General features: G+C 42.3%; 1 protein-coding gene across 12 annotated transcripts in view; it reads left to right on the plus strand.

Moving 5' to 3' along the window:
- Nucleotides 1–5,296: 5,296 nt before the first annotated feature.
- LOC139533515 (uncharacterized) overlaps nt 5,297–19,472 on the plus strand; it is a 29,694-nt gene continuing 15,518 nt past the window's right edge. The window contains exons 1-3 of one of the 12 annotated variants that reach the window (XM_071331612.1): nt 5,297–5,567; nt 13,376–13,555; nt 13,851–13,952. In XM_071331612.1, the coding sequence (XP_071187713.1) occupies nt 13,400–13,555; nt 13,851–13,952 (258 nt within the window). In that variant the 5' untranslated portion in view covers nt 5,297–5,567; nt 13,376–13,399. Of the gene's footprint in view, nt 5,582–13,375; nt 13,556–13,847; nt 14,010–19,472 lie in introns of all 12 variants that reach the window. The other 11 variants (XM_071331610.1, XM_071331609.1, XM_071331613.1 and 8 more) reach the window with 11 other exon arrangements.

The following is a 19,472-nucleotide window of genomic DNA, read 5'->3' on the forward strand; positions in this document are numbered from 1 at the left end:
CTGGTGGGGGCCTGTGTTCCCACCCTCTCACTGGTTCAGCATTCCTCTCCTCAGGTACTGTAGGAGATGTGGGAACCTGTAGCGGCTCATGATGAAGGTCATATTCATCCCCGCTGTCTTCATCAGAATCTAGAGGATGTGATGCAGGTTGATGCCAGTAAAATGGAGGGACGATCAGAGGTCCTCCATCTTAATATCTAGTGATTGTACATTAGCCAGTAAAATGGAGGGACGATCAGAGGTCCTCCATCTTACTATCTAGTGACTGTACATTAGCCAGTAGAATGGAGGGACGATCAGAGGTCCTCCATCTTATTATCTAGTGACTGTACATTAGCCAGTAGAATGGAGGGACGATCAGAGGTCCTCCATCTTATTATCTAGTGACTGTACATTAGCCAGTAGAATGGAGGGACGATCAGAGGTCCTCCATCTTATTATCTAGTGACTGTACATTAGCCAGTAGAATGGAGGGACGATCAGAGGTCCTCCATCTTATTATCTAGTGACTATACATTAGCCAGTAAAATGGAGGGACGATCAGAGGTCCTCCATCTTATTATCTAGTGACTGTACATTAGCCAGTAGAATGGAGGGAAGAGGTGGACAGTTTTCCCTTCACCTTAAGCTTCCAATCAACAACATCACACTTAGCTGGAAAGAGAACAAGGTATTTACTGTGTTTCAATATTGGTCTTGTTTCAGAAATCTTTCTAATTCTTTTGAACGTGTACGCAAAAATCTCTGAAGTTGGAGACTTTTATCTCCCTCACCAACTTTAAACATCTGCTATCCGAGCAGCTAACCGATCGCTGCAGCTGTACATAGTCCATCGGTATATAGCCCACCCAATTTACCTACCTCACCCCCCATACTGGTTTTATTTATTTACTTTTCTGCTCTTTTGCACACCAGTATCTCTACTTGCACATACTTGCACATGATCATCTGATGATTTATCACTCCAGTGTTAATCTGCTAAATTGTAATTATTCGATTTATCCTCATGCCTTTTGCACACATTTTATATAGATTCTCTTTTTTTCTACCATGTTATTGACTTGTTTATTGTTTACTCCATGTGTAACTCTGTGTTGTTGTCTGTTCACACTGCTATGCTTTATCTTGGCCAGGTCGCAGTTGCAAATGAGAACTTGTTCTCAACTAGCCTACCTGGTTAAATAAAGGTGAAATAAAAAAATAAAAAATACTGAACGGATATTTGTGTTGTAGCCTGATGTCTTGTTTTAATGATAAACCGTTGTTTGGCGGCAGGCTTGAGGATGACTCGGGTCAACTGACCATGCTTATGGAGATCTTTGAAGTCAGTTGTGAAAGAGACTTTGTGGACCAATCGAAGGGTGGAAACATTTGTTTGTAGTAACACAAAAATGTTACACCCCTGAAAAAGGGGAGAAAGAATCACATGCGATACGGAATGTTTACTGATTAAAACTTATAGTGCAATCATTTTACAAAAGTAACACATTTTACAGAATAACATTGACAGGAAATAGAGTTTTGTAGGGTACAAGGCTTATTCAAGTCACAACAGTATACACTGTACATCACTGAAACAAATACTATTTTCAATATAACTGTCAAGAACAAAGCTTTAACTCAGTAAACCATAACTCAATTTATCAACAGGCAATAAAGTGTTTGAAAAACCATTACACAAATAACACCGCAAAATATCTTATTAACAACGCACATGTTCATTCACAATCAACATAAAATGGCAGCTACGTAGCAGTACCTAGCAGTACGAAGCTAGCTGCAACCGAGCACGGCTCATATTACTCTCTGCAAACTTAACTAACTTCCTCAATATGTTACTAAGACACACCTTAAACACTCTTGACATGTTAGTGAGTTATAACATTTAAATTACTCTTTTTTTATCATCAATAACGTACCTGAAAAAGGGGAGAAAGAATCACGAGTGTGATACGGAATGTTTACTCATTAAAACTTTTAGTGCAATAAGAAAAAGACCGCGATTTCTCCGTGAACTTGAGTGGAGACCAGAGCAATCAATCACAGGCTCATAGATTAAGACCATTTAGTAGATCACAGATTAACACTTTTACCCATGACAAAATAAAGTAATCAACATAACGTTTACACATTCCTCTTACCATTCGTACCCTTTGTATGCTTGATGGATTTTAACACAATTATACAAATGTTATCAATCTATCAACTAATACTGAATGCATTATCTTCTTAACCTTAGATGTTTTAAGATCCTCACATACTATGAACTTACTAATACTTTTTAATGTATAACAGGCTATTAGTATTTCCTTTTAACCTGTCACACTCTCCCCGACAAAATAAATGTTGTCCCAACATTACCAACATTGTCTTCTTCAACAGTCTGTATGCACTGGACCTAGAAAATCCTCTTCTGTAAGGTAGTACTTGAGCAGAGGTCAAGGGTCACAGTTCAAATATAAGTAACAAGTTATTCACAGTCCATATCTGTTGACCAGCTGTATAACATAAACAGTCCTTTCTCATACTATTGATCAACAGTCCATCAATTTTAATGATCTAAATGCATAGTCTGCAAATTGTCTCTTGTGACAGTCTGTGAAATCAGTCAGTAGTCCATGGTCAAACATGTCAACTCTGTAGCCTCATGTTTGCTGAAGCCCATACATGTAAGGTGGCTGAAAGTAACATTGCTGTAGTAATGGCAGCCATGGAACCAGTCCTGGTGCAGAGTAGACAGGGAACAACTGTGGCTGGATACTGTAGCAGGAAGGGATACCAAGCTGATCATAGGTGATACGTCTTGGAGGGTGTCTCTCTCTTTGTGGCAGCTGGTAGGCTGGTTCCTCAGGTTCAGCAGCATCAGTTAATGAAGGAAAGGCACTTGGTGGACGATCATCAGGCAAATTTTCAGCAGGCAAGTTCATCTCCTCAGCAGGCAGGTCTTGAACTGTTGTTGTCTCCTCCAGCCACTTTTCAACAAGAGGCTGTGCTGGTAGCGTATCAGGGACTGGCACCGCAACTGTCTGTTTCACTGGTGGGGGCCTGTGTTCCCACTCTCTCGCTGGTTCAGCATTCCTCTCCTCAGGTACTGTAGGAGATGTGGGAACCTGTAGCGGCTCATGATGAAGGTCATATTCATCCACGCTGTCTTCATCAGAATCTAGAGGATGTGATGCAGGCTGATGCCAGTAAAATGGAGGGACGATCAGAGGTCCTCCGTCTTATTATCTAGTGACTGTACATTAGCCAGTAAAATGGAGGGACGATCAGAGGTCCGCCATCTTATTATCTAGTGATTGTACATTAGCCAGTAGAATGGAGGGACGATCAGAGGTCCTCCATCTTATTATCTAGTGACTGTACATTAGCCAGTAGAATGGAGGGACGATCAGAGGTCCTCCATCTTATTATCTAGTGACTGTACATTAGCCAGTAGAATGGAGGGACGATCAGAGGTCCTCCATCTTATTATCTAGTGACTGTACATTAGCCAGTAGAATGGAGGGACGATCAGAGGTCCTCCATCTTGTTATCTAGTGACTGTACATTAACCAGTAGAATGGAGGGACGATCAGAGGTCCTCCATCTTGTTATCTAGTGACTGTACATTAGCCAGTAGAATGGAGGGACGATCAGAGGTCCTCCATCTTGTTATCTAGTGACTGTACATTAGCCAGTAGAATGGAGGGACGATCAGAGGCCCTCCATCTTATTATCTAGTGACTGTACATTAGCCAGTAGAATGGAGGGACGATCAGAGGTCCTCCATCTTATTATCTAGTGATTGTACATTAACCAGTAGAATGGAGGGAAGAGGTGGACAGTTTTCCCTTCACCTTAAGCTTCCAATCAACAACATCAAACTTAGCACCTAGCTGGAAAGAGAACAAGGTATTTACTGTGTTTCAATATTGGTCTTGTTTCAGAAATCTTTCTAATTCTTTTGAACATGTACTGAACGGATATTTGTGTTGTAATTGATGTTCTGAAGTCTGCTAGCAATATGACGTTGTTAGCTGTAGCCTAGCTCCTCTGTTTGTGCTGGCTAATATGAGTTAATCTTGCACCAGATTAGCAAGCTGTTAGCACATGATAAACTATTTGGGTAGAAATCCTCATGCATATTGATGCATTTGATGTATGAAGCACGCTAATGTAAAGTTGTGTAAAAGTATATTGTTTGTGGACTGTATTGTTCATATTGTAAGAGCATTTTTGTTTGTTTCTCCATCAGCACTTACGGCGTGTTTATGGAAATGGTAACATTAAACTTTCATAAACCATCAGTTTGAGAGTTGATCATTCAGCTGGGGATGCTACAGTAAGAGCTTGACCCTCCTCAATCCTGCCTCATCTCTGAATGATGTTCACCACGACAGGTCTTCACGGTGCCACACTGCTACTTAGTTTGCTGTTGCTGACTGGGCCTTTTATCGGGCAGTCCTGCGTCTCACTTTTGAAGACTTCAACGGTCAATCTGGCATCTCCACGGGCAGCGGGCAAATGGAATTTGTGTGATGGTCATAACTATAGACAATCTTATGTAGTAGAAGTAGTGAGTATTATTCATACACGGATCATTTAAGACTGCCATGGAAGGAATCGGGGCGGCAGGTAGTCTAGAGGTTAGAGCATTGTGCCAGTAACCGAAAGGTTGCTAGATCGAATCCCCGAGCTGACAAGGTAAAAATCTGTCGTTCTGCCCCTGAACAATGCAGTTAACCCACTGTTCCTAGGCCGTCATTGTAAATAAGAATTTGTTCTTAACTGACTTGCCTAGTTAAATAAAAGGTAAAAAAAAACATTTAAAAAATAATTATAATTTGTCAGTGATCATTAATACTAAATTCTATGGTTTAATTAGAAAGTAAAGGCTATCCAAATCAACGTGCCCTGGGCTTTCTCTGTAATTCCAGCCCAATTCCCGGGTAACGCCAGCAAGAGAGGGGGGATCCTGGTGAGATTAAACAACCTTAACAAAAAAGTTATTTTTCTTTTTTCTCTCCCATATGCCCTTTGCTGGTAAAAACAGAGAAGGCAAAAAAAACTGCAGTCAAAATAAAAAAAAGTCACACTAAACTGTCAAATATACAGTGAGGATTGAAAGCTTGTAAAATAAAAGTCCAAATATAGAGTGCAGTGTGATCTTACACTTGTTTCAAGGGGTTCGTTTCCAAGTAGTACAGAGTTAGGTAGGAGATTGTAGGTGTATGTTTGTATTTTTCTATATCAATGCAGAGCCAATGTAAACCGTGATTGGCCACACACTCCAGCACAGTAGGTGGCGACATGCACCTAAAAGCGACAATCAGCAGTAGAAACAATAACAGAGTGTCCTCCCACCCCTGGTTCGGTAAAAAGCTGAGGGATGGGGCTGGAATAATGTAATCACTATCAAATTCATAGGCATAGCGAGTATTAATATTGTCTTGTGTATTTCACCTAAATCCTTTCATTAGTTTGAGTTATTTTTCCATATCCATAGAGTGTGAGTATCGATTGCTCTGTCGTGTATTGCTCTAGCCTGGCTGCAGTTCCTTCAAGTCAGCAGCGGGAGTTTTCAGGTATGTGTTCACCGGTGGGAAAATGTACATATGGTATAAACGTTTAGAACAAGTACAACTTCATGTACTTTGATAGTGTATTCAAACATCGTGTTGCTAGCGAACCTTGTTGATGGAAATATTATTCAGCTGAAAGTTTTCTACCGAGTGGTGCAATGTTAGGTTAGCTAGCTACAGTACATGCTAGCAGGCGGTCTGTAACGTAGCCTCCCTCCTGCAGGCACTTGCTCATTCCTTTTCTTCACGTTAGGTGTGCATTTTGTGACACATTGAGAAGCTCACCATTCATTGTATTCACGGCGTCATTTTCTGAGTTTAACTGACCAAGACGCACCTCCAAATGCCCAAAACCAGTGACAGTTTATTTCAACCAGTGGCATATTGGCGTTTTAGGTGAGCGTTGATACCGCTTTGTGATAAGTAATGTCCACTCCCAGCGCTCCTCTCCAGAGTATTGTTGGAGACGTCACGCTGCCGCGCTCCTCTCTTCAGAGTATTGTTGGAGACGTAACGCTGCCGCGCTCCTCTCTTCAGAGTATTGTTGGAGACGTAACGCTGCCGCGCTCATCTCTTCAGAGTATTGTTGGAGACGTAACGCTGCCGCGCTCCACCAGCGTTCCGTCCAAAAAATGATTGAACATAAATCATGTAGCAAATTTTGGATATGTTAGAAATAGTATGTGTCCTCTCCTGTAGTCTACAGGCTGGAGATACAATGTAATGAGATGGACACTAGTATGTGTCCTCTCCTGTAGCCTACAGGCTGGAGATACAATGTAATGAAATGGACACTAGTATGTGTCCTCTCCTGTAGCCTACAGGCTGGAGATACAATGTAATGAGATGGACACTAGTATGTGTCCTCTCCTGTAGCCTACAGGCTGGAGATACAATGTAATGAGATGGACACTAGTATGTGTCCTCTCCTGTAGCCTACAGGCTGGAGATACAATGTAATGAGATGGACACTAGTATGTGTCCTCTCCTGTAGCCTACAGGCTGGAGATACAATGTAATGAGATGGACACTAGTATGTGTCCTCTCCTGTAGCCTACAGGCTGGAGATACAATGTAAAGAGATGGACACTAGTATGTGTCCTCTCCTGTAGTCTACAGGCTGGAGATACAATGTAAAGAGATGGACACTAGTATGTGTCCTCTCCTGTAGTCTACAGGCTGGAGATACAATGTAATGAGATGGACACTAGTATGTGTCCTCTCCTGTAGTCTACAGGCTGGAGATACAATGTAATGAGATGGACACTAGTATGTGTCCTCTCCTGTAGCCTACAGGCTGGAGATACAATGTAATGAGATGGACACTAGTATGTGTCCTCTCCTGTAGCCTACAGGCTGGAGATACAATGTAATGAGATGGACACTAGTATGTGTCCTCTCCTGTAGTCTACAGGCTGGAGATACAATGTAATGAGATGGACACTAGTATGTGTCCTCTCCTGTAGTCTACAGGCTGGAGATACAATGTAATGAGATGGACACTAGTATGTGTCCTCTCCTGTAGCCTACAGGCTGGAGATACAATGTAATGAGATGGACACTAGTATGTGTCCTCTCCTGTAGCCTACAGGCTGGAGATACAATGTAATGAGATGGACACTAGTATGTGTCCTCTCCTGTAGCCTACAGGCTGGAGATACAATGTAATGAGATGGACACTAGTATGTGTCCTCTCCTGTAGTCTACAGGCTGGAGATACAATGTAATGAGATGGACACTAGTATGTGTCCTCTCCTGTAGCCTACAGGCTGGAGATACAATGTAATGAGATGGACACTAGTATGTGTCCTCTCCTGTAGTCTACAGGCTGGAGATACAATGTAAAGAGATGGACACTAGTATGTGTCCTCTCCTGTAGCCTACAGGCTGGAGATACAATGTAATGAGATGGACACTAGTATGTGTCCTCTCCTGTAGTCTACAGGCTGGAGATACAATGTAATGAGATGGACACTAGTATGTGTCCTCTCCTGTAGCCTACAGGCTGGAGATACAATGTAATGAGATGGACACTAGTATGTGTCCTCTCCTGTAGTCTACAGGCTGGAGATACAATGTAATGAGATGGACACTAGTATGTGTCCTCTCCTGTAGTCTACAGGCTGGAGATACAATGTAATGAGATGGACACTAGTATGTGTCCTCTCCTGTAGTCTACAGGCTGGAGATACAATGTAATGAGATGGACACTAGTATGTGTCCTCTCCTGTAGCCTACAGGCTGGAGATACAATGTAAAGAGATGGACACTAGTATGTGTCCTCTCCTGTAGTCTACAGGCTGGAGATACAATGTAATGAGATGGACACTAGTATGTGTCCTCTCCTGTAGCCTACAGGCTGGCAATGTAATGAGATGGACACTAGTATGTGTCCTCTCCTGTAGTCTACAGGCTGGCAATACAATGTAATGAAATGGACACTAGTATGTGTCCTCTCCTGTAGTCTACAGGCTGGAGATACAATGTAATGAGATGGACACTAGTATGTGTCCTCTCCTGTAGTCTACAGGCTGGAGATACAATGTAATGAGATGGACACTAGTATGTGTCCTCTCCTGTATTCTACAGGCTGGAGATACAATGTAATGAGATGGACACTAGTATGTGTCCTCTCCTGTAGCCTACAGGCTGGAGATACAATGTAATGAGATGGACACTAGTATGTGTCCTCTCCTGTAGTCTACAGGCTGGAGATACAATGTAATGAGATGGACACTAGTATGTGTCCTCTCCTGTAGTCTACAGGCTGGAGATACAATGTAATGAGATGGACACTAGTATGTGTCCTCTCCTGTAGTCTACAGGCTGGAGATACAATGTAATGAGATGGACACTAGTATGTGTCCTCTCCTGTAGCCTACAGGCTGGAGATACAATGTAATGAGATGGACACTAGTATGTGTCCTCTCCTGTAGCCTACAGGCTGGAGATACAATGTAATGAGATGGACACTAGTATGTGTCCTCTCCTGTAGCCTACAGGCTGGAGATACAATGTAATGAGATGGACACTAGTATGTGTCCTCTCCTGTAGCCTACAGGCTGGAGATACAATGTAATGAGATGGACACTAGTATGTGTCCTCTCCTGTAGTCTACAGGCTGGAGATACAATGTAATGAGATGGACACTAGTATGTGTCCTCTCCTGTAGCCTACAGGCTGGAGATACAATGTAAAGAGATGGACACTAGTATGTGTCCTCTCCTGTAGCCTACAGGCTGGAGATACAATGTAATGAGATGGACACTAGTATGTGTCCTCTCCTGTAGCCTACAGGCTGGAGATACAATGTAATGAGATGGACACTAGTATGTGTCCTCTCCTGTAGCCTACAGGCTGGCAATGTAAAGAGATGGACACTAGTATGTGTCCTCTCCTGTAGTCTACAGGCTGGAGATACAATGTAATGAGATGGACACTAGTATATGTCCTCTCCTGTAGCCTACAGGCTGGCAATGTAAAGAGATGGACACTAGTATGTGTCCTCTCCTGTAGCCTACAGGCTGGAGATACAATGTAAAGAGATGGACACTAGTATGTGTCCTCTCCTGTAGCCTACAGGCTGGAGATACAATGTAATGAGATGGACACTAGTATGTGTCCTCTCCTGTAGTCTACAGGCTGGAGATACAATGTAATGAGATGAACACTAGTATATGTCCTCTCCTGTAGCCTACAGGCTGGAGATACAATGTAATGAAATGGACACTAGTATGTGTCCTCTCCTGTAGTCTACAGGCTGGAGATACAATGTAATGAGATGGACACTAGTATGTGTCCTCTCCTGTAGCCTACAGGCTGGAGATACAATGTAAAGAGATGGACACTAGTATGTGTCCTCTCCTGTAGCCTACAGGCTGGAGATACAATGTAATGAGATGGACACTAGTATGTGTCCTCTCCTGTAGTCTACAGGCTGGAGATACAATGTAATGAGATGGACACTAGTATGTGTCCTCTCCTGTAGTCTACAGGCTGGAGATACAATGTAATGAAATGGACACTAGTATGTGTCCTCTCCTGTAGCCTACAGGCTGGAGATACAATGTAATGAGATGGACACTTCATGCAGGTTTCTCCGATCAAATAGCCTAACCTAAATGGTGCCCAGTCAAATGAATCATACGCTGTCATGTTAACAACTTATCCTGAAAAGAGGACAGTTCAAAGTAAAATGGTCAATATGTAATGGACAATCACAACTGTTGTCTTGGAGTTTCACCCCATTGATCAGTGGTTTCAAGTTTGTATCCTTCAATTTGACAAGCTGGTCATGGAAAAATAGAAAATACTATTTCCCGCTGTGTAAAAACATTACAAATAGGCTCAAGATGGCTCCTGATAGTTGGGTAGCTGATATTCAGAGCTTAAATAGCCAAGTTGATTAGTCCCTGATTTACAAATGGTGTTTTACAGGTGGTAGGCTTACCACAGATGGGCATTCATAACATTAATTTCAGGCAACACTATAGGCTACACCTCGGTAAGCATGGACAGATGCCGATGTCTTTTTTTGGTGTAGTCTGGACCTGCTTTAAGTTCCACAGACAGTGGTTTTTGGTCCAGTCCGGACAAAATCTGAACCAATCATAGATGTCTGTTTGGTTCAGATTTGGTCCGGTCTGGATCATCCCTGATTTGGCACAAACAGATGTTGAAAATATGTAATTTAGAGACTGTCATTCAGAACTGAAAATGAACCTGATTTCAACATCTGGAAAAGCCTCCTTTTTAATGTCCTGTAAATTATGTCTTCACCATTTATTCAGAGCCTAAACTTTAACGTCTGGAAAATATGTATTTTCTGTCATTTCAATGTAATTTGGTTCCTGGGACTATTCTAGTTTTGCAGTGAGCACATTTTGTTGCCAGTTTAGTCTCTCCTAGGTCGGCAGAACGGCATAGACCGGCCCTGATTGCATGTATTTCATCCACTCCAGGTCACTGAACAAAAATATACATGCTACATGGAACGTGTTGGTCCCATGCTTCATGAGCTGAAATAAAATATCCCAACTTTTATCCATTCGCACAAAAAACAGATGTCTCTAATTTTGTGCAGAAATGTGTTTACATCTCTGTTTGTGAGCATTTCTCCTTTGCCAAGATAATCCATCCATCTGACAGGTGTGGCATATCAAGAAGCATTATCCTAACACAGGTGCACCTTGTGCTGGGGACAATAAAATGCCACTTTAAAATGTGAAGATGTCTCAAGTGACGAGATTCTGAGGCCCATTGTTGTGCCATTCATCTGCCGCCATCTCATGTTTCAGCATGATAACACACAGCCTCATATAGCAAGGATCTGTAAACAATTCCTGGAAGCTGAATGTCCCAGTTCTTCCATGGCCTGCATACTCACCGGACATGTCACCCTTTGAACAAATCAAATGTAATTTGTCACATGCGCCGAATACAACAGGTGGAATGCTTACTTACAAGACCTTAACCAACAGTGCAGTTAAGAGTGTTAATGTATTTACAAAATAAACTGAAGTGAACAAATAAATGAAAATAGAAAAATAACAAATAATTAAAGAGCATCAATAAAATAACAGTAGTGAGGCTTTATACAGGGGGTACCGGTACAGAGTTAATTATGAAGGCTATACTCCGGGGGTACCGGTACAGAGTTAATTATGAAGGCTATACTCCGGGGGTACCGGTACAGAGTTAATTATGAAGGCTATATTCCGGGGGTACCGGTACAGAGTTAATTATGAAGGCTATATTCCGAGGGTACCGGTACAGAGTTAATTATGAAGGCTATACTCCGGGGGTACCGGTACAGAGTTAATTATGAAGGCTATATTCCGAGGGTACCGGTACAGAGTTAATTATGAAGGCTATACTCCGGGGGTACCGGTACAGAGTTAGTTATGAAGGCTATACTCCGGGGGTACCGGTACAGAGTTAATTATGAAGGCTATATTCCGGGGGTACCGGTACAGAGTTAATTATGAAGGCTATACTCCGGGGGTACCGGTACAGAGTTAATTATGAAGGCTATATTCCGGGGGTACCGGTACAGAGTTAATTATGAAGGCTATACTCCGGGGGTACCGGTACAGAGTTAATTATGAAGGCTATACTCCGGGGGTACCGGTACAGAGTTAATTATGAAGGCTATACTCCGGGGGTACCGGTACAGAGTTAATTATGAAGGCTATACTCCGGGGGTACCGGTACAGAGTTAATTATGAAGGCTATATTCCCGGGGGTACCTGTACAGTGTCAATGTGCAGGGGCACAGGCTAGTCGGGCTAATTGAGGTAATTTGTACATGTAGGAGTTAGTGACTATGCATAGATAATAAACAGAGTAACAGCAGCATAAAAATGTTGGTGGGGTGGGTCAATGCAAATAGTCCGAGTAGCCATTTGATTAGCTGTTCCGGAGTCTTATGGCTTGGGGGTAGAAGCTGTTCAGTCTTTTGGACCTAGACTTGGCGCTCCGGTACCGCTTGTTGTGTGGTAGCAGAGAACAGTCGATGACTAGGTTGGCTGGAGTCTGGCTATTAATAGGGCCTTCCTCTGACACCGCCTGGTATAGAGGTCCTGTATGTCAGGAAGCTTGGTCCCAGTGATGAATGCTTCAGTGTTGCTTGCCTCAAAGCGAGAATAGAAGTCATTTAGCTTGTCTGGTAGGCTTGTGTCACTGGGCAGCTCTCGGCTGTGCTTCCCTTTGTAGTAGGTTGCAAGCCCTTCCACATCCGACGAGTGTCAGAGCCGGTGTAGTATGGTTCAATCTCAGTCCTATATTGACGCTTTGCCTGTTTGATGGTTCGTCTGAGGGCATAGCAGGATTTCTTATAAGCGTCCGGGTTAGAGTCCTGCTCTTTGAAAGCGGCACCTCTACCCTTCAGCTCAGTGCGGATGTTGCCTGTAATCCATGACTTCTGGCTGGGGTATGTACTAGAGGTCGACCCATTAGGATTTTTCAACACCGATACCGATTATTGGAGGACCAAAAAAAGCTACTACCGATTAATCGGCCGATTTTTATTTATTATTATTTTTTATATATATTTGTTATAATGACAATTACAACAATACTGAATGAACCCTTTTATTTTAACTAAATATAATACATAAATAAAATCAATTTAGTCTCAAATAAATAATGAAATATGTTCAATTTGGTTTAAATAATGCAAAAACACAGTGTTGGAGAAGAAAGTGCAATATGTGCCATGTAAGAAAGCTAACGTTTAAGTTCCTTGCTCAGAACATGAGAACATATGAAAGCTGGTGGTTCCTTTTAACATGAGGCTTCAATATTCCCAGTTCAGAAGTTTTAGGTTGTTGTTATTATAGGAATTATGACGCGTCGACTATTTCTCTTTCTACCTTTGTATTTCATATACCTTTTGACTATTGGATGTTGTTATAGGCACTAGTATTGCCACCTAATCTCAGGAGTTGATAGGCTTGAAGTCATAAACAGCGCTGTGCTTCAAGCATGCGAAGAGCTGCTGGCAAACGCAGGAAAGGGCTGTTTGAATGAATGCTTACGAGCATGCTGCTGCCTACCACCGCTCAGTCAGACTGCTCTATCAAATATCAAATCATAGACTTAATTATAATAAACACACAGAAATACGAGTCCTTGGTCACTAATATGGTCAAATCTGGAAACTATCATTTCGAAAACAAAATGTTTATTATTTCAGTGAAATACGGAACTGTTACGTAAGTCTAAATATTTCTGTTACACAACCTTCAATGTTATGTCATAATTATGTAAAATTCTGGCAAATTAACCCAACCTAAACGCAACCCTAACAGTTGATAACTCAGTACAGATCAGAGATGCCGTCTAACGTGGAGATCAAGGCGAGGGTGAGCAATGCGACACGATTGGCGGAGAGAGCCAGCCAGCTAAGCCAATCAGAGGGAACAGTAATCCGCCAGCAGGACACGTTCTTCAACTGCAGCACCGGACGGCTTAAACTACGTAACCTGATGGTACACACACACACACACACACACACACACACACACACACACACACACACACACACACACACACACACACACACACACACACACACACACACACACACACACACACACACACACACACACACACACACACACACACACACACACACACACACACACACACACACACACACACACACACACACACACACACACACACACACACACATAAACACACACATAAACACACACCACACACACACATAAACACACACACTACACACACATGCTTTGGGCTGAAGTTTTATTTGTCCAGCAGGATGGGAGTGGTCAGCTGATCTTCTATGAGAGACCAGATTGTGACGGGCCCAAGGTGTCCAACTACTCTCTCTCTACTACACAGGACCCAGAGGGGCTCAGAGTGAGTAGCTACTACAACACTACTGTAGCTACTACACAGGACCCAGAGGGGCTCAGAGTGAGTAGCTACTACAACACTACTGTACCTACTACACAGTGAGTAGCTACTACAACACTACTGTACCTACTACACAGTGAGTAGCTACTACAACACTACTGTACCTACTACAACACTACTGTAGCTACTACACAGTGAGTAGCTACTACAACACTACTGTAGCTACTACACAGTGAGTAGCTACTACAACACTACTGTACCTACTACAACACTACTGTAGCTACTACACAGTGAGTAGCTACTACAACACTACTGTACCTACTACACAGTGAGTAGCTACTACAACACTACTGTACCTACTACAACACTACTGTAGCTACTACACAGTGAGTAGCTACTACAACACTACTGTACCTACTACAACACTACTGTACCTACTACACAGTGAGTAGCTACTACACAGTGAGTAGCTACTACAACACTACTGTACCTACTACACAGTGAGTAGCTACTACACAGTGAGTAGCTACTACAACACTACTGTACCTACTACAACACTACTGTACCTACTACACAGTGAGTAGCTACTACAACACTACTGTACCTACTACACAGTGAGTAGCTACTACAACACACTACTGTACCTACTACACAGTGAGTAGCTACTACAACACTACTGTACCTACTACACAGTGAGTAGCTACTACAACACTACTGTACCTACTACACAGTGAGTAGCTACTACAACACTCCTGTACCTACTACACAGTGAGTAGCTACTACAACACTACTGTACCTACTACACAGTGAGTAGCTACTACAACACTACTGTACCTACTACACAGTGAGTAGCTACTACAACACTACTGTACCTACTACAACACTACTGTACCTACTACACAGTGAGTAGCTACTACAACACTACTGTACCTACTACACAGTGAGTAGCTACTACAACACTACTGTACCTACTACAACACTCCTGTACCTACTACACAGTGAGTAGCTACTACAACACTACTGTACCTACTACACAGTGAGTAGCTACTACAACACTACTGTACACACTACACAGTGAGTAGCTACTACAACACTACTGTACCTACTACACAGTGAGTAGCTACTACAACACTACTGTACCTACTACAACACTACTGTACCTACTACACAGTGAGTAGCTACTACAACACTACTGTAGCTACTACACAGTGAGTAGCTACTACAACACTACTGTAGCTACTACAACACTACTGTACCTACTACACAGTGAGTAGCTACTACAACACTACTGTACCTACTACAACACTCCTGTACCTACTACACAGTGAGTAGCTACTACAACACTACTGTACCTACTACACAGTGAGTAGCTACTACAACACTACTGTAGCTACTACACAGTGAGTAGCTACTACAACACTACTGCACCTACTACACAGTGAGTAGCTACTACAACACTACTGTAGCTACTACACAGTGAGTAGCTACTACAACACTACTGTACCTACTACAACACTACTGTACCTACTACACAGTGAGTAGCTACTACAACACTACTGTACCTACTACACAGTGAGTAGCTACTACAACACTACTGTACCTACTACACAGTGAGTAGCTACTACAACACTACTGTACCTACTACACAGTGAGTAGCTACTACAACACTACTGCACCTACTACACAGTGAGTAGCTACTACAACACTACTGTAGCTACTACACAGTGAGTAGCTACTACAACACTACTGTACCTACTACAACACTACTGTACCTACTACACAGTGAGTAGCTACTACAACACTACTGTACCTACTACACAGTGAGTAGATACTACAACACTACTGTACACACTACACAGTGAGTAGCTACTACAACACAACTGTACCTACTACACAGTGAGTAGCTACTACAACACTATTGTACCTACTACAACACTACTGTACCTACTACACAGTGAGTAGCTACTACAACACTATTGTACCTACTACAACACTACTGTACCTACTACACAGTGAGTAGCTACTACAACACTACTGTACCTACTACACAGTGAGTAGCTACTACAACACTACTGTACCTACTACACAGTGAGTAGCTACTACAACACTACTGTACCAACTACACAGTGAGTAGCTACTACAACACTACTGTACCTACTACACTACAACACTACTGTACCTACTACACAGTGAGTAGCTACTACAACACTACTGTACCTACTACACAGTGGGTAGCTACTACAACACTACTGTACCTACTACTCAGTGAGTAGCTACTACAACACTACTGTACCTACTACACAGTGAGTAGCTACTACAACACTACTGTACCTACTACACAGTGAGTAGCTACTACAACACTACTGTACCTACTACACAGTGGGTAGCTACTACAACACTACTGTACCTACTACACAGTGAGTAGCTACTACAACAATACTGTACCTACTACACAGTGAGTAGCTACTACAACACTATTGTACCTACTACAACACTACTGTACCTACTACACAGTGAGTAGCTACTACAACACTACTGTACCTACTACACAGTGAGTAGCTACTACAACACTATTGTACCTACTACAACACTACTGTACCTACTACACAGTGAGTAGCTACTACAACACTACTGTAGCTACTACACAGTGAGTAGCTACTACAACACTACTGTACCAACTACACAGTGAGTAGCTACTACAACACTACTGTACCTACTACAACACTACTGTAACTACTACACAGTGAGTAGCTACTACAACACTACTGTACCTACTACACAGTGAGTAGCTACTACAACACTACTGTACCTACTACACAGTGGGTAGCTACTACAACACTACTGTACCTACTACTCAGTGAGTAGCTACTACAACACTACTGTACCTACTACACAGTGAGTAGCTACTACAACACTACTGTACCTACTACACAGTGAGTAGCTACTACAACACTACTGTACCTACTACACAGTGGGTAGCTACTACAACACTACTGTACCTACTACACAGTGAGTAGCTACTACAACAATACTGTACCTACTACACAGTGAGTAGCTACTACAACACTACTGTACCTACTACACAGTGAGTAGCTACTACAACACTACTGTACCTACTACACAGTGAGTAGCTACTACAACACTACTGTACCTACTACACAGTGAGTAGCTACTACAACAATACTGTACCTACTACACAGTGAGTAGCTACTACAACACTACTGTACACACTACACAGTGAGTAGCTACTACAACACTACTGTACCTACTACACAGTGAGTAGATACTACAACACTACTGTACACACTACACAGTGAGTAGCTACTACAACACTATTGTACCTACTACAACACTACTGTACCTACTACAACACTACTGTACCTACTACACAGTGAGTAGCTACTACAACACTACTGTAGCTACTACACAGTGAGTAGCTACTACAACACTACTGTACCTACTACACAGTGAGTAGCTACTACAACAATACTGTACCTACTACACAGTGAGTAGCTACTACAACACTACTGTACCTACTACACAGTGGGTAGCTACTACAACACTACTGTAGCTACTACACAGTGAGTAGCTACTACAACACTACTGTAGCTACTACAACACTACTGTAGCTACTACAACACTACTGTACCTACTACACAGTGAGTAGCTACTACAACACTACTGTACCTACTACACAGTGAGTAGCTACTACAACACTACTGTACCTACTACACAGTGAGTAGCTACTACAACACTACTGTAGCTACTACAACACTACTGTAGCTACTACAACACTACTGTACCTACTACACAGTGAGTAGCTACTACAACAATACTGTACCTACTACACAGTGAGTAGCTACTACAACACTACTGTAGCTACTACACAGTGAGTAGCTACTACAACACTACTGTACCTACTACACAGTGGGTAGCTACTACAACACTACTGTACCTACTACACAGTGAGTAGCTACTACAACACTACTGTAGCTACTACAACACTACTGTACCTACTACACAGTGAGTAGCTACTACAACACTACTGTACCTACTACACAGTGAGTAGCTACTACAACACTACTGTAGCTACTACAACACTACTGTACCTACTACACAGTGAGTAGCTACTACAACACTACTGTACCTACTACACAGTGAGTAGCTACTACAACACTACTGCACCTACTACACAGTGAGTAGCTACTACAACACTACTGTACACACTACACAGTGGGTAGCTACTACAACACTACTGTACCTACTACACAGTGAGTAGCTACTACAACACTACTGTACCTACTACACAGTGAGTAGCTACTACAACACTACTGTAGCTACTACAACACTACTGTACCTACTACACAGTGAGTAGCTACTACAACACTACTGTACCTACTACACAGTGAGTAGCTACTACAACACTACTGTAGCTACTACAACACTACTGTACCTACTACACAGTGAGTAGCTACTACAACACTACTGTACCTACTACACAGTGAGTAGCTACTACAACACTACTGTAGCTACTACAACACTACTGTACCTACTACACAGTGAGTAGCTACTACAACACTACTGTACCTACTACACAGTGAGTAGCTACTACAACACTACTGTAGCTACTACAACACTACTGTACCTACTACACAGTGAGTAGCTACTACAACACTACTGTACCTACTACACAGTGAGTAGCTACTACAACACTACTGTAGCTACTACAACACTACTGTACCTACTACACAGTGAGTAGCTACTACAACACTACTGTACCTACTACACAGTGAGTAGCTACTACAACACTACTGTAGCTACTACAACACTACTGTACCTACTACACAGTGAGTAGCTACTACAACACTACTGTACCTACTACACAGTGAGTAGCTACTACAACACTACTGCACCTACTACACAGTGAGTAGCTACTACAACACTACTGTACACACTACACAGTGGGTAGCTACTACAACACTACTGTACCTACTACACAGTGAGTAGCTACTACAACACTACTGTACCTACTACACAGTGAGTAGCTACTACAACACTACTGTAGCTACTACAACACTACTGTACCTACTACACAGTGAGTAGCTACTACAACACTACTGTACCTACTACACAGTGAGTAGCTACTACAACACTACTGTAGCTACTACAACACTACTGTACCTACTACACAGTGAGTAGCTACTACAACACTACTGTACCTACTACACAGTGAGTAGCTACTACAACACTACTGTAGCTACTACAACACTACTGTACCTACTACACAGTGAGTAGCTACTACAACACTACTGTACCTACTACACAGTGAGTAGCTACTACAACACTACTGTAGCTACTACAACACTACTGTACCTACTACACAGTGAGTAGCTACTACAACACTACTGTACCTACTACACAGTGAGTAGCTACTACAACACTACTGTAGCTACTACAACACTACTGTACCTACTACACAGTGAGTAGCTACTACAACACTACTGTACCTACTACACAGTGAGT

The sequence above is a fragment of the Salvelinus alpinus genome, chromosome 11 (assembly GCF_045679555.1).
Source record: "Salvelinus alpinus chromosome 11, SLU_Salpinus.1, whole genome shotgun sequence".
Taxonomy (NCBI): domain Eukaryota; kingdom Metazoa; phylum Chordata; class Actinopteri; order Salmoniformes; family Salmonidae; genus Salvelinus; species Salvelinus alpinus.